Here is a 13,927-nt window from a genome sequence, read left to right on the forward strand (position 1 = left end):
AATAAAATTTATACACCTGTTATAAAACAAGACAAACGATCCTTATGATATCTTTCCTTTCACAGTGTTATTATTATTATTTCTCTTGTCACTTTTTTGTTTTATCGTATATCCTGTTTGTCAAAGGAAGAAAAAATATTTTCACAGGTAAATGCAGAACTGCGAGATAAAGAGAGAGAGAGAGAGAGAGAGAGAGAGAGAGAGAGAGAGAGAGAGAGAAAAACATGGCTAGAGAGAGAGAAAGAGAGAGTGAGAGAGAGAGAGAGTAACGCTTGCTGTTACTCCGTATTACGTTACAACAGATAAATTTAGCATTTCTTTTACACAGAACGTCTCGTTGTACCGATGCCAATACCGCAACGCGGAATTAATTGGCCGCTTGGAAGGGAACCAATTCTTGACGCCAAAAAAGCTTCATCAGTCCTTCGCGTCGTTCGAACTTTCCCTCTAACTCTTTGGCTCTAACTCACCACGAGACATACTCGTGCTTCGAAATCCAAGGTCCATCAATGCTCAAGGTTCTATTAATTATTTTTTCTCCGGTTTTTTTCTTTTTTTTTTAATTATCGACACCATTTCATAATCATTTAAATAGGATCATCTTACGGTTTTTATTTAATCCATCGTCAAGGTTTTCTCTCTCTCTCTCTCTCTCTCTCTCTCTCTCTCTCTTTTTTATTCAGGAAATTCAAGATAAGTAATTACATATATTTGAAATTTTTTGTATTATTGTTGGAAAAGCTTAAAAGCATTTCAGCATTTAGTTTATAACGATACGTAAACGACCAAACGAAAGAAACTCAGAAGTCAAAGTGCATTCGATTTCGATGTTACAAAGTTGTTAGTTGTTGTTGGTTTTTCACTAAAAAAAAAATATCTAAGTAATAAATAATTAATTTCATTTTTCTTTTTTTTTTTCTTTCTTTTTCTTTTTTTTTTCTTTCAATAGATCCAATAACGCCAAGCGCAACGTTCTAACGACCAATACATCCTACGGGAAAACGTTTGGCAACTTGAAGAATGTGAATCAGAAGTATAGTAGTTTTCAGAGTTACGAGAGTTTGCAAGAAAAGAATTATTTACAAAGGAGTATTTCTGCGGACAATGTGATACGATCACGTGGTTACAAACCTTCAGACAGGCACGACCCCGTCAAAAGAAGCTTTCTTGAGAATCTTACTTCGAAAATACTCCATTTCGATATGGTGAGAAATAATAATTATTACATAAAAATACGATATATAGATTATATTATAAAACGATATTAATTCTCTATAATCGAATTATTGTCTATACAACAAAATTATATGTATAAATATAAAAACAAATTATATTATTACTTACACTATATCTCTATAATATAATTATATTATATTAACTAATAAATAAATAGTATATTATCTGAATATATAATATACTATATTAACTTAAAAAATACAAATAATAATAGTACATGAGTAATGTAGTATATGACTAACTATGAAACAACAACCGTGCTTATGAGTAAATATCAATAACTTTTTTGGCACAGAATGTATTTACTTGAAACTTCGTACTTTTAACTACATAGTTAGATATATATATATGTATATATATACGTATTCTCTAAACATGTCTGAATACGTCCCTGGTCAACAACATTTGGGTAACAAGAGACGTATTGCGAAACGTCTTCGATCTTTACTTTTAAGTATTTACAAAAGAAAACAATCGAATATTCTATAAAGAGAATAAATAAAGTGAATTTATTTATTTGTCTTTTTTCTTTTTTCTTTTTATAGGAGAGCGGCGAAAGAACTCCAATCAATCTTCAAAAACTGCTTACACCGGCCTCCGATTCGCATGAACCACTGCAAGCAAAAAATAGTGCGTACTTGACGATTTTTTCGATTAGAATTTATAATTCTCTTTGATGAATGAACGATTTTTATATTTTTAAGCTTTCAAGAACAATCTCGTTCATTAATGTTCTTTTCTATCCAATTTTGTTTGTTTGTTTTGTTTTCTCCGTTTTTGTTTGTTCCTATTTTTTTTCTTTTTTTTTTTTCTTTTTTTTTTATAGAAAAAATGTTTGCCTCTTCGTATTTTTACGCACCCACACATCCTACTGTGGAGGATCAAGTCGAGTTGGCACGTCGTATTTCTTTATCTCTGAGTGATGTTAAGAATATGAAGAGCAAAGGGCAATCGATGTATGTAAATCGAAAGAAACGATCTGTCAAATGGATCCACGATGGTAATGGTAAGTTATTAATTGTCCCTATAATTTAATTTATATGTTTGTTAAGAGAGTTTGCTAGAGAGAGAGAGAGAAAGAGAGAGAGAGAGAGAGAGAGAGAGAGAGAAAGAGAAAGAGTATAAGTTATTATTAATATGATTACTTTAGTATACTAATTTTTCATTTATCTTGATTCTTTAAGGTACTGAAGGCGAAGAGGAACCATCTTCTCCTATGCATAAGGTAAAGAAATAAAAAAGAAAATTGAAGATAATCATGGTACATCGTCTTACTATATATAGTGAAATGTATAAATAGGATAAAGTACCTCTGAAGTGTGTAATGAATCCACATGGGAAAGTTTTGGATATTCATGGGATTCAGGCTCTGGGTGAAGAAGTTAATATCGAGCCTATGCCCTCGCATCCTGAAAAACTCTTCGATATTGTCCGTGATCTTAATAATCAAAGAGGACGTGGTAAGAATAATTGTATTGATAATATATCTTCGTGGGATAATAATTGTATTGATAATATATCTTTGTGGCATAATAATATCAATGAAATCGGTGTCACGATTTCATAGATATAAACACGAGAGCAATCTCGTTGATAATCTTTCGATTTGAAGTTATTATGATCGTTTATCATATCCACGATAAGAACGTTCAAATATAAAATATCGGCCGATCAAAAGTAAGATATCTCAATTTAGATAAGATAATATAAATATTAAAGTTATGCTATATTATTATATGTTAAGTATAACTTACATTTTGTGTATGTCTAATGAATGATCTTTGGGTATGAAATGACAATTAATTTTTTTGTGATTGAAATAAAAATATTAGTTTGTTAAGACAAAAATTACATTTTGAAGATTGAAGGAAAAAATAGAAATTAATTGTTTAGGTGCTGAAATATTTGCAAAGCGTCGAAAAAGATCCGAGAAATGGATCGTCGATCAGGATCAAGCTCAAATACCGAGTACACCTGGTATACCAAAGACACCTGGTTATTCCTATCAATCGGTAAGATTAAATAAAATATTAATAATCTATTATAAACTTCGGGATGAGCCATTTAATTGACATTTTTATATCATTCACAGGAAATGAACGGTAACAACAAGTTTTCAACATTGCAATCACCTTATGCACAAACGGACAAATCATTTTATAATCCATTCGCAGTGGATCTTTCTTTAGATAACATCAATCCACCAATGACGGGTATGTGTATCATAAAAAAAAAAAAAAAAAAAGGGAAAAAGAAAAAGAAAAAGAAAAACCATAACATGCATAAACTATCATATTCATTTCAATTTAATGAACGAAATTCTTGGAAAAAAAAAAGGAGAAATCTTTGATAGAATTGAATTCGAATTAATGTTGTTGCGTAAGAACGAAAAGTTGTTTTCGAGGCTAGAGAGGGAAAAAAAGAAAAAAAGGAAAAAAAAAGAAAGCAAGAAGAAACACAGAAGCCTAGATTTCTATGCGAACGTACGATGGGTTCGATCTATCTATCTGATTTTTCTATTTACGTTGCACCGATCGCGTATAAATAATTCAACGGGTCGAAAGGCAAAAGGAGAACGCTCTAGAATTCCACAGGCACTTGATAGCTTCTTCGTTGTTAAGGATCAATGTTAGACGTTGGATGAACGCTTTGGTAAAAGTTCAGCAACCCGTCGAGTTCCAATTGGCAAGCTTCGTTAACGTTATTCAATCGGTACAAGACTCGCGTTATTTTATTTGTCTTATCTACATAATATATACATATATATATATATATATATATATATATATATATATATCTACCACTAAAATAATCTAATACATATGAATAATGATTACTTTAGATTTTTTTTTGTTTAGTTTAATATAATCCACTTGTCGAGAAGTTATAGATCGGTTAAAAAAATAGTTTCTTTTCGTTATTTCTCGAATCTTTCGTTTAATCATTTTAGGCAGGTATCATCATCATCATCGTCATCATCATCGATCCTGTCAATTAACTAACGATTGCAATCATTCAACGCAAATAAAAAAAATTTATTTAAGAGAAGTGGCCGTCGGCACCGACACCGACTTTCCTATAGAAAAAACCGAATTGAATAACGACGCACGTCGTAGCAACGGCTTCAATGGCGTCAGATCAAACAACGCTAACGTTGAAAGGCGCTCTAACAAATTGCTCAATGGCAAGACTAACGCTAACAATATGCAAATCGCTACTAACAAAGAGACTAAGACTAACAGCAACAGAGAGATCAAGCAACGTCTTAGCAATAACTTTTCCCAGGATGTTCTTCTTAACGATAGAAACAAATTTAGAAATAAACAACAAGCTGTTAAACGTGAGGATGATGTTGCAAGATTCTCTGACAGCGATGCTAGCGAGTATACACCGGTTCCTGTTAAACAACTGATCCAAGAATTTGAGAAGACTTGTAGACCGGTTTTACAATATAAACAAATCAGTCCAAAAGTTATTCCTATTGTTCAACAATGTCCTATTGACACCGATATAACACGTTTCTTTCAAACTAGAACTTCTGTTAAATATGAAGAGGAAGTACCAGAAGATGACGAGGAGGAAGACGATGAGGAAGAAGAAGAGGAAGAATATATACGGTGAGAGATTATGAAGAGTTTACAAAGTTAGAATTTTAATTATCTAATTTCGTATCGTTTAGGAATCATATTAATTAATATTATCTCTTGAATTAGTCTTGTTCTCTTATCTTCTAGTTTCTATTAAGCATCATGATTTTCTCTTATCATGATGTAGTAACGTATTTCTTTCATTTGAATTATGATCTATTATTATTCGTATCCAAATGTAGGAATTTTATCTGAAATATCTCATATTCTATTTTGAAAATTTAACAATAAAATTGAAGAAAATAACATGTCTTCTCAAAGAGTTTAAATATTTCCCGTTATGAGGAAGATATTTCAGATAGAAATTTTCGAACGAATTAACTTTCCTCGAATTAACTGATTTTTCGGGAACAAATAAAATAGCAGACGGTCGAATCGTGAGACTCGACAGGATAAGCAAGTTAATAAGCCACAACCTAGAATCGAGAATGGATATATGTCGACCGATGATACTGAGTACACGTCCGATTCGGATTCTTTAAGAACTTATGACTTCAAAGATTACAAGGATTACAAAAATGAGACGTCGATGTATCGTTACGAAAAGACTTCTTCAAATCGGAATGTCAATGAAAATGGAGATTATCCAGGTTTATTTAACGATGAATATTCTCAACGACGAAGATCAGTGACGTCTCAAGAATTAGAATCATACTGTAATGGAAACGTTAAATTTGTTAACGAGGATTCTGAGTTACCAGCACAAGCGAAATCCTTGTTACTATCAATGGTCGCTTCACAGGATGACATACTACAAACTATAAAACATCTTCGCAATACACCAGTCCTGGATAATCTTTTACCTGGTGTCTCACCAGAACTCAAATTTACTGATTCTTATCCGGAAGTAGGCAAGTTAATAAGCATGCGCTTTTAATGAATTTTTTTTCTTTTCTTTATTTCCCACATTCTCATTTACGTATTTAATCGCTTCGCCAATTGTTTGCTTTTACCTTTAACAAAATAACGTGTGATTGAAAATAACTTTGATTATATAATGCGATGTTATGTAGGGAGAAAAAAAAAAGAGAGAGATGGAGAAACGCAAATAAATCGTGCAAGTATTATGAAAAATATTTAAGTTTCAAGAATTATGTAATTATATATTTTTACCCCAGTTTCGCATTGGAAGTTTTTATCATTATATTGTTATGATATTTTGTTATAATTATCATTTGATATTTTCAGGAACGAAATTATACGAGGATAATACATACAAAGGACCAAAACTGGCCAGTATTCATAATTTAACTAATTATAATACTGCACCACGTGGTTGGGATCAGTCATTAACTTATTATCGACCAATCAAATTTGAAAAGTCACAGGACACGATTGTTTATTCCGATTTTTAGATATTTATACAATGTCTGCTACTTTTTCCTCCGACAGCCGAGTGATATAACTATCATGGTATATTTTTCATCACATTTTTAAATCACTTTTTTTTATCTCTGTAAAATATAATAAAATCAAACACATTTCCTTTCAGTATACAAAGCGATCATAGGAAACCATTCTGTGGAGATATCGAGAATGAAGGAAAGAAAAGAAAAAAAAAAACAAATAATTTGACTTTGTTCCTTATGGATTGTGGATCCACTATATTTTGCTATAGATCAATGAAATCTTACATATTACATTAAATCTATATTGATTGAAAGGGAGATGAAAATTTCTATTTCTTTTTTTTTGTGGCAATTCGATTCATATTGTTACAGCTTTACTTTGCTTGATATATATATATATATATATATATGTATGTATATGTATATGTATATATATATATCTACCTGTCTCTCCTTTTATTAAGACATTTACATTATTTATGCTTATTATGCTTTTGACAGTGTTACATTATTGCATAGTTTTCTTTATTATATCATGCGAATAAATGTTGTTTTCATAAATCTTTTTGAACGTCTTTTATGTCTTTCAAGATATCTGAATCATCTATGATATCTCTTTCCATTTCCTTCATTTATCTAATTGTTAAATAAAAAACGATTATATATATACTATAATTAACGGTCCTTTATCTACAATAAAAACGTATTATTAATCCTTTATTGTTTTTCCTTCACACGTTCTAATTATTTTATCAGTTTATTTACAATGTGCACTTATTAGATATCATAGATAAATTTCATTTATCAGTTACAATCATATGAAATACTGCTCTTTTTTATTATTATTATTATTATTATTATTATTATTAAATTTTTTAAACGAGTAAATCATCAAAGTAAAAAAATCGATGATTTATCTTTACGAAATATCAATGAATCTTATCTATTAAAATATAACAATCAAAGTCAAATTTTGACTTTTGAGTTTAAATAATATGATATGATCTATTAAAATTTTCTATTTGATATTCATCTGATTACATAAGAAATTTTATTACTTAAAATTATTTAGCCTTTTTTAACAATCATTTAATACTTATGAAAATATATATATATATATATATTCATATATATATTCATAGTTATAAATACATATATTACATATATATATTCATACATACATATATATATATATATATATATATATATATATATATATATATATAACTATTAAGATAATGAATTAAATTCGTAAAATAGATTTAGAAATAAATATAAAACGAAACACATAGATACCATAGTTAGCACAGAGTCATCATATTTCTTCTCCTTCTACATTTCTTTTTATCTCTCTGTTCATTTCGAGATTGCAACGGTCAGTCGTCATTCGAAGAGACAGAATAAATATAACCAACGCATTATCTCGTTAGTTTTATTCGAGATCATCCAGTGAGTCTCTCGCCATGTCGGGAAACATATCGCTACTGTTCTTACTTTCATTAGCCTTGTGTCAATTATGCTTCGTTTCAGAGGCCTTTTATATATCAAAACGGTTATTAGAAGAGAAGCACACATGCGGGTACGAAGTACGTAGAGAATTTAATTTTACAATTTTATAGAGAGATCAATTTACAGAAATTTATTTTTTTATTTTTATTTTTTCTTTTTTTTCTTTCTTTTTTTTCTTACTTTTGAACGATTACTATTTCATTTGTTTTTCTCTCTTAACCAATTTGTATAAATTCATTATGTTTCTTATTTATTATCAAAAACCTGAAGATAATTAAGATGTTTTTCTTTCTTTTTTTTTTTATTTTTTATTTTTTATTATTAATTTTTTTTTTTTTTTTTTTTTTTAACCCAGTCATGCCCAGTCATTCAACCGGATAAATTAAACATTCATCTGGTTCCTCATACGCACGATGACGTAGGCTGGTTGAAAACCGTCGATCAGTATTACTTTGGAAGTAAGTATACTATTACTGACAAATAATTATTACACTTTCTATTAAACTTTTCATCTATTATCAAGGTCAGTCTAAAATACAGAAAGCCGGTGTTCAATACATACTTGATAGTGCAATCGAGGCGTTATTAAAGAACCCCGATAGAAGGTAAAAACGTTATCATATACAAATGATATCTTATCGATAATGTAGATACATGTTCTAACAATAGAAATTTGACAATAGATTCATATACGTTGAAACTGCATTCTTGTGGAAATGGTGGCTAAGACAGAACGAGGATGTAAGAGAAAATGTGAAGATGTTGATAAACGAAGGAAGATTAGAGATTATCAGTGGCGCCTGGAGTATGAATGATGAAGCTGTCACTCATTATCATTCTATCATCGATCAGTTTACATGGGGATTTAGGAAAAAAAAAAAAAAAAAAAAAAAGAAAAAAAAAAAAGAAAAAAAGAAAGAAAAAACTTTTATATTCTTTTATATCGATTAATAAGGTTTAAATTAATTAAAATTAAATGGCAAAGAGGTTTTTGTTTTTTTTCCTTTTTAATGTAAACATTATTAAACATGCAGGAGATTGAATGATACCTTCGGTAGTTGTGCTAGACCACACATAGGCTGGCAAATAGATCCTTTTGGACATTCGAGAGAACAGGCATCTTTATTTGCGCAAATGGGATTCGATGGTATGTTGTTTGGTCGTTTGGATTATCAGGACAAGGCACAACGTTTGAATGACAAGAGTATGGAGTTTATTTGGAAGGCCAGTCCTAGTCTTGGTAAAGATTTTCTAATAAATTTTAAAAACGATTTAAGAATCACGTTTAAGTTTGTTTTTTATCTTGAAAAAATGCGGGCATATGTTAAGAAACAATTTTTTAAGACGTTACTTGCTACGAATTATTGTGCTATTTATTTATTTTTTTTTTTTTTTTTTTTTTTCTTCCCCTTTACTTAGGTGATCGTGCCAACTTATTCACTGCCGCAATGTTTAATACTTACAGTCCACCGCCTGGCTTTTGCTTTGACGTATTATGCAATGATGAGCCAGTGATAGATGATCCTGATAGCCCGGATTATAACGTTAACACGAAAGTACATAATTATCTATATTTCATATAATTCTCATAAGAAAATATATTTTAGAGATCTTGTTCGTTAAATTAAAACTGTTTGGAGCATTGTACTAACTAACAAGAGGAAGATTAGAAATGGAAATAATATTGAAATTTATCGATTAGATAAATTCATTTTATCAAATTTAGCCTTATAGTCGATATTATAATTTTTTGAAAAACTTACTTTATATATATATATATATAAATATAATTGAGTTGAATTATTTACATTTCTAATATATTTAATGCTGCTGCGAGATCGATAATAGAAAAATTGGATTAACATTTTCTCCTTACTCCATATTTTACTTTACTTAAATATAACGATATACTTCTTTTTCTCTTTTTTATTTTTTTATCAGATAGATGATTTTCTAAAATACGCGAAAGAGCAGGCCAAACATTTCCGTACAAATAACATTATATTGACAATGGGAGGAGATTTCACTTATCAACAGGCGGAAATGTACTTTACAAATTTGGACAAATTGATAAGGTATTAACGTTTCGATTTCATTTATCACAGATTTTAACTTGTCCCAATATATGTATATATATATATATATATGCGTGTGTGTGTGTATGTGTGATATTATATGTGCGTGCGTGAGCCAATAATATCAACAAAATTTATTTGCTTTTACTACTATCATTAACAATTAACTTCATTTAATCATTTTATTATCGTCATTTATTTGAACGTTGGAAGTATATTAGAATGTTGTTTGATCCGCAGCAGCATTAGTAATAACAATGTTAGGAACAATAACTCTAATAATCATATCAAAAATTAAAACCAAATGACTCTTTTTTTTTTTTTTTTTTTTCATTAGTACGATAAGTTCACACTTCGTACATATTAGTTAAAATTATTGATAAGATTTATATGCATGGACATACATTAAAGAAATGGACTAGTGACCTCTGACACCTGGTAAGTAAATAAATATTCATGGGCCGTTAACAGGTGGAGTTATTTTTGGCGTATGTACAAATTCAAGCGAGATCTTACAAAACTAATAATCTTATCGTCACTATGGGAGATGACTTTAACTATCAGCAGGCAGAAATGTGGTTCACCAATTTAGATAAATTAATCAAGTAAGTTTTGCCGTCTAAAGCAAATAGAAAAAAATTATATTCTAATATTATCGCGTTGGTGCTGTAACAAAAAATTATTACAAATGAAATATAAGGTAAAGATTATATAATTATTATAATACATGTCATAGCGTTATATAAATCCAATAATATTTGATTGAGTTACGAATAAGTTTTAATAATATTAAAATAAACATGTGCTTGAACTAATTGAACAATTCACGTTACGTGCATCATAAAAACTTATAATTTAACATAATATTTTTCAAAATGTTAGATTATATATATTTCAATGTAATAAAATATTGAAATTATTTATATCCATTTATTATAGATACGGAAACGAATTAAATGGATCAACGGTGAATCTATTTTACTCTACACCATCTTGTTACTTGAAAGCACTGCACGATGCAAATATTATTTGGCCAACAAAATCTGATGATTTCTTTCCTTATGCAAGCGATCCTCATGCTTATTGGACAGGATATTTTACTTCAAGGCCAACGATAAAATATTTCGAAAGAATGGGAAACAATTTGTTACAAGTAAATCTTCGTCAATTCCCATTTAATCTATCTGATATATCTAGAAAATAATTATCGTACAAATTTTGTATACGTATCAGTTATATTATTATTGTTTTTACAGGTTAGCAAACAATTGTCCGTTTTGACGAATTCGAAGGAAAACGAGAAAGAATTGGAGTATTTCCGTGAAGCTATGGGAGTTATGCAACATCACGATGCAGTTACTGGAACAGAGAAACAATTGGTTGCAAGTGATTATTCTCGTTTGTTATACGAGAACATATTCAATAACGAAAAAATGGCTGCTGAATCTCTTTAGTAATAACGACGATTATTATTTCATTATTACAAAAAAAAGATTTTTTTTTTTTTTTTTTTTTTTTTTTTTTTAATGACATTCTATCTTTCTTCAACAAGTATAATTTTTTTTTTTTTTTTTTTTTTTTTTTTTTTTTTTTTTTTTTTTTTTTTTTTATTTAGCAATTGGGCCAATAAAGGAAATATTTCCAATGACAATTTGACAATGTACTCTTGCTTGGAATTAAACATCAGTGCTTGTGCATATACCGAAGATAATGCAAATTTCATTGTGACAGTATACAATCCTTTGAGTCGGCCAATTTCCTCTTATATTCGTCTTCCGGTACAAGGAAATTCTTACGATGTTTTGGATATGACAAGTATAATAATATCTTTTGTTATAATAACTTTTACGATAAATCGAATGATTGATATTCTATCGAATTAAATCCATAGCGAATCTCAAGGTAGTCTCTCAAATAATACCAATACACGAGAGAGTATTACAAATACCTGGAAGAAAAAGTAAAGCAACGAATGAATTATTGTTCCATGCTATTGATTTACCAGGATTAGGTTACAAACGTTATATAATAAATGCAAAACCCGATACAGAAGAAACATTTATCAAACATACAAACACTATAGGAGAAGACGTAAGTAAAAAAAAAAAGAAACAAAATTCACATTTATGTTGGACATTTTTTTACTAACATTTTAAAATAATCTCTAACTATTCGACAACGTTGAATTTTAGCTCTATGCGATAAAAATTGACGAATCTGGTCAAATAATTGTTGAAAATAAGAAAGACATGGAAGTAGTCTTTGTTCAGTCTTTTCATTATTACGAAGGAGCAGTAGGTAATAACAAAGTGTTTGAAAATCGATCATCCGGTGCATACATCTTTAGACCTAAAACATCATCGACCTTTAATTTGCCATACGAAGGAAAATACTCTGTCATTAAAGGTAAATTGTCTGAAGAATCAATTTGAAAGTGAATGATCAACTATGATAATAAACTCCTAACGATAGACAACCATCATACATGCATGCATGGAAATGTATAACTCCTGACGATAGGCAACCATTATACATACGTGCCGTTTGTTTCAGGTCCTCTCGTAGAAGAAATTCACCAAACATTTAATCAATGGATTAGCCAAGTTGTCAGAATTTATAAAAAAGATGAACGTCTGGAATTCGAATGGCTCATTGGTCCTATTCCTGTCGAGTAAAAAAAATTATCATATATATATATATATATATAAAATAATTATTTCATTTACATAACATAATGATTTAATACCATAATCTTTTTTGTTCTTCATTATGTTATCACAGTGACAAAATTGGTAAAGAAATAGTGACGAAGTATTCGACTTATATTAATTCCGAAGATGAATTTTATACGGATAGTAATGGTCGAGAAATGTTAAAACGTAAAAGAAATTACAGACCTACTTGGAATTTGAAACTTTACGAACCTATATCAGGAAATTATTATCCTGTTACGACGAAAATCTCTTTGAAAGATAAATTAAGATCACTAAAGTTCTCCGTATTTACTGATCGTTCCCAAGGAGGTACCAGCATGGAAGATGGAGAACTGGAATTAATGGTAAACAAAAAAAAGAAATTATATGAGATTTAAAAATTATAATAATATTACCATATATATAAATCGTACACTTATAATACAGCTTCACAGAAGATTATTAAAGGACGATGCTTTCGGTGTCGATGAAGCTTTAAATGAAATGGCCTACGATACAGGTTTGGTAGTACGTGGTACTCATTGTATTCAGCTTAGTAATTTAAACAATAGTTACTCTTCGTTAAAAGAAAAAGAGATACCATTAAAGTTAGCACTTCGTCCATCGATCTTCATTACGACTCTCCCTGAAACAAATATTGATAATTGGCGTAACACTGATGTAATGTCAACGAAAGTATGTTGTTGTTTCTTTTCCAATTTTTTATTTTTTTTTTTTTTTTATAACAATTTAATTACTCTTATTTATTTATTTATAAGAGAAAAGTCATATTTATTATTATTTTATAGAAATCAGGACTGTCTAAGAACTTGCCACCGAACGTTAATATTCTTACTTTAGAACCTTGGAAAAATGGAACTATTCTATTAAGACTTGAACACATATTTGAAGTTGGTGAATCCAATGTATATTCTGTACCTGTAGACATTAATATTAAGGTAAGTATTAATATTGAAAATTAATTTTCGACATAAATATATACTTGTTGAGATTAAATATCAAATAATTCTATCTAATCTTGTCCAGGACTTATTTACATCATTCACGATAACATCGATAAAAGAAACAACATTGGGTGCAAATCAATGGTTAGAAGATAGCAATCGTCTAAAATGGAATCCAGAAACGAATGATATTCTAAGCAATAGCGAAGATATTTTCAGACCTATCAGAATTCAAGAAGAAGTGATTAATATACATTTAAAACCAATGGAAATACGTACGTTCATCATAGAAGTATTATATCATTAGTTTTAAATGCATTACTTATACATATACATATATGTATATGTATGTATATATACGAATGAATGAAATATATGTATTAAAAAAAAAAAAAGATTTGTATTATATCGATAATAAAAACCTATTTGTCATTATATATAATAATAATAATA

The 13,927-nt window shown here is 29.2% G+C and overlaps 2 protein-coding genes across 3 annotated transcripts in view; both read left to right on the forward strand.

Annotated features, from left to right (window-relative positions):
* The window catches only part of LOC124957066, an 8,926-nt gene extending 2,129 nt beyond the window's left edge, over window positions 1-6,797 (forward strand). The window contains exons 2-12 of the mRNA XM_047513714.1: window positions 950-1,205; window positions 1,782-1,866; window positions 2,063-2,242; window positions 2,421-2,461; window positions 2,537-2,696; window positions 3,130-3,248; window positions 3,329-3,449; window positions 4,187-4,853; window positions 5,247-5,734; window positions 6,072-6,296; window positions 6,376-6,797. Coding sequence (XP_047369670.1) covers window positions 950-1,205; window positions 1,782-1,866; window positions 2,063-2,242; window positions 2,421-2,461; window positions 2,537-2,696; window positions 3,130-3,248; window positions 3,329-3,449; window positions 4,187-4,853; window positions 5,247-5,734; window positions 6,072-6,238 — 2,284 coding nt within the window. The 3' untranslated portion in view covers window positions 6,239-6,296; window positions 6,376-6,797. The remainder of the gene's footprint in view (window positions 1-949; window positions 1,206-1,781; window positions 1,867-2,062; window positions 2,243-2,420; window positions 2,462-2,536; window positions 2,697-3,129; window positions 3,249-3,328; window positions 3,450-4,186; window positions 4,854-5,246; window positions 5,735-6,071; window positions 6,297-6,375) is intronic.
* Window positions 6,798-7,617: 820 nt separating this feature from the next.
* LOC124957061 (lysosomal alpha-mannosidase) lies at window positions 7,618-13,914 on the forward strand. Of its 2 annotated transcripts, none has more exons than XM_047513705.1 (17): window positions 7,618-7,818; window positions 8,097-8,199; window positions 8,265-8,346; window positions 8,425-8,610; window positions 8,776-8,981; window positions 9,161-9,297; window positions 10,288-10,421; window positions 10,756-10,969; window positions 11,073-11,269; window positions 11,432-11,631; window positions 11,708-11,907; window positions 12,009-12,222; window positions 12,370-12,487; window positions 12,598-12,874; window positions 12,957-13,205; window positions 13,319-13,468; window positions 13,557-13,914. In XM_047513705.1, exons 1-17 carry the CDS (start codon window positions 7,696-7,698, stop codon window positions 13,779-13,781), a joined length of 3,015 nt encoding a protein of 1,004 aa, XP_047369661.1. In that variant the 5' UTR covers window positions 7,618-7,695; the 3' UTR covers window positions 13,782-13,914. The 2 variants fall into 2 exon arrangements, with proteins under 2 accessions (XP_047369661.1, XP_047369662.1); XM_047513706.1 differs by lacking the exon at window positions 10,288-10,421 and adding an exon at window positions 9,683-9,816 and having other exon boundaries at window positions 7,619-7,818; window positions 13,557-13,913.
* The last annotated feature ends 13 nt before the right edge of the window (window positions 13,915-13,927 follow it).

This window comes from Vespa velutina, chromosome 24 (genome assembly GCF_912470025.1).
Source record: "Vespa velutina chromosome 24, iVesVel2.1, whole genome shotgun sequence".
Classification (NCBI taxonomy): Eukaryota; Metazoa; Arthropoda; class Insecta; order Hymenoptera; family Vespidae; genus Vespa; species Vespa velutina.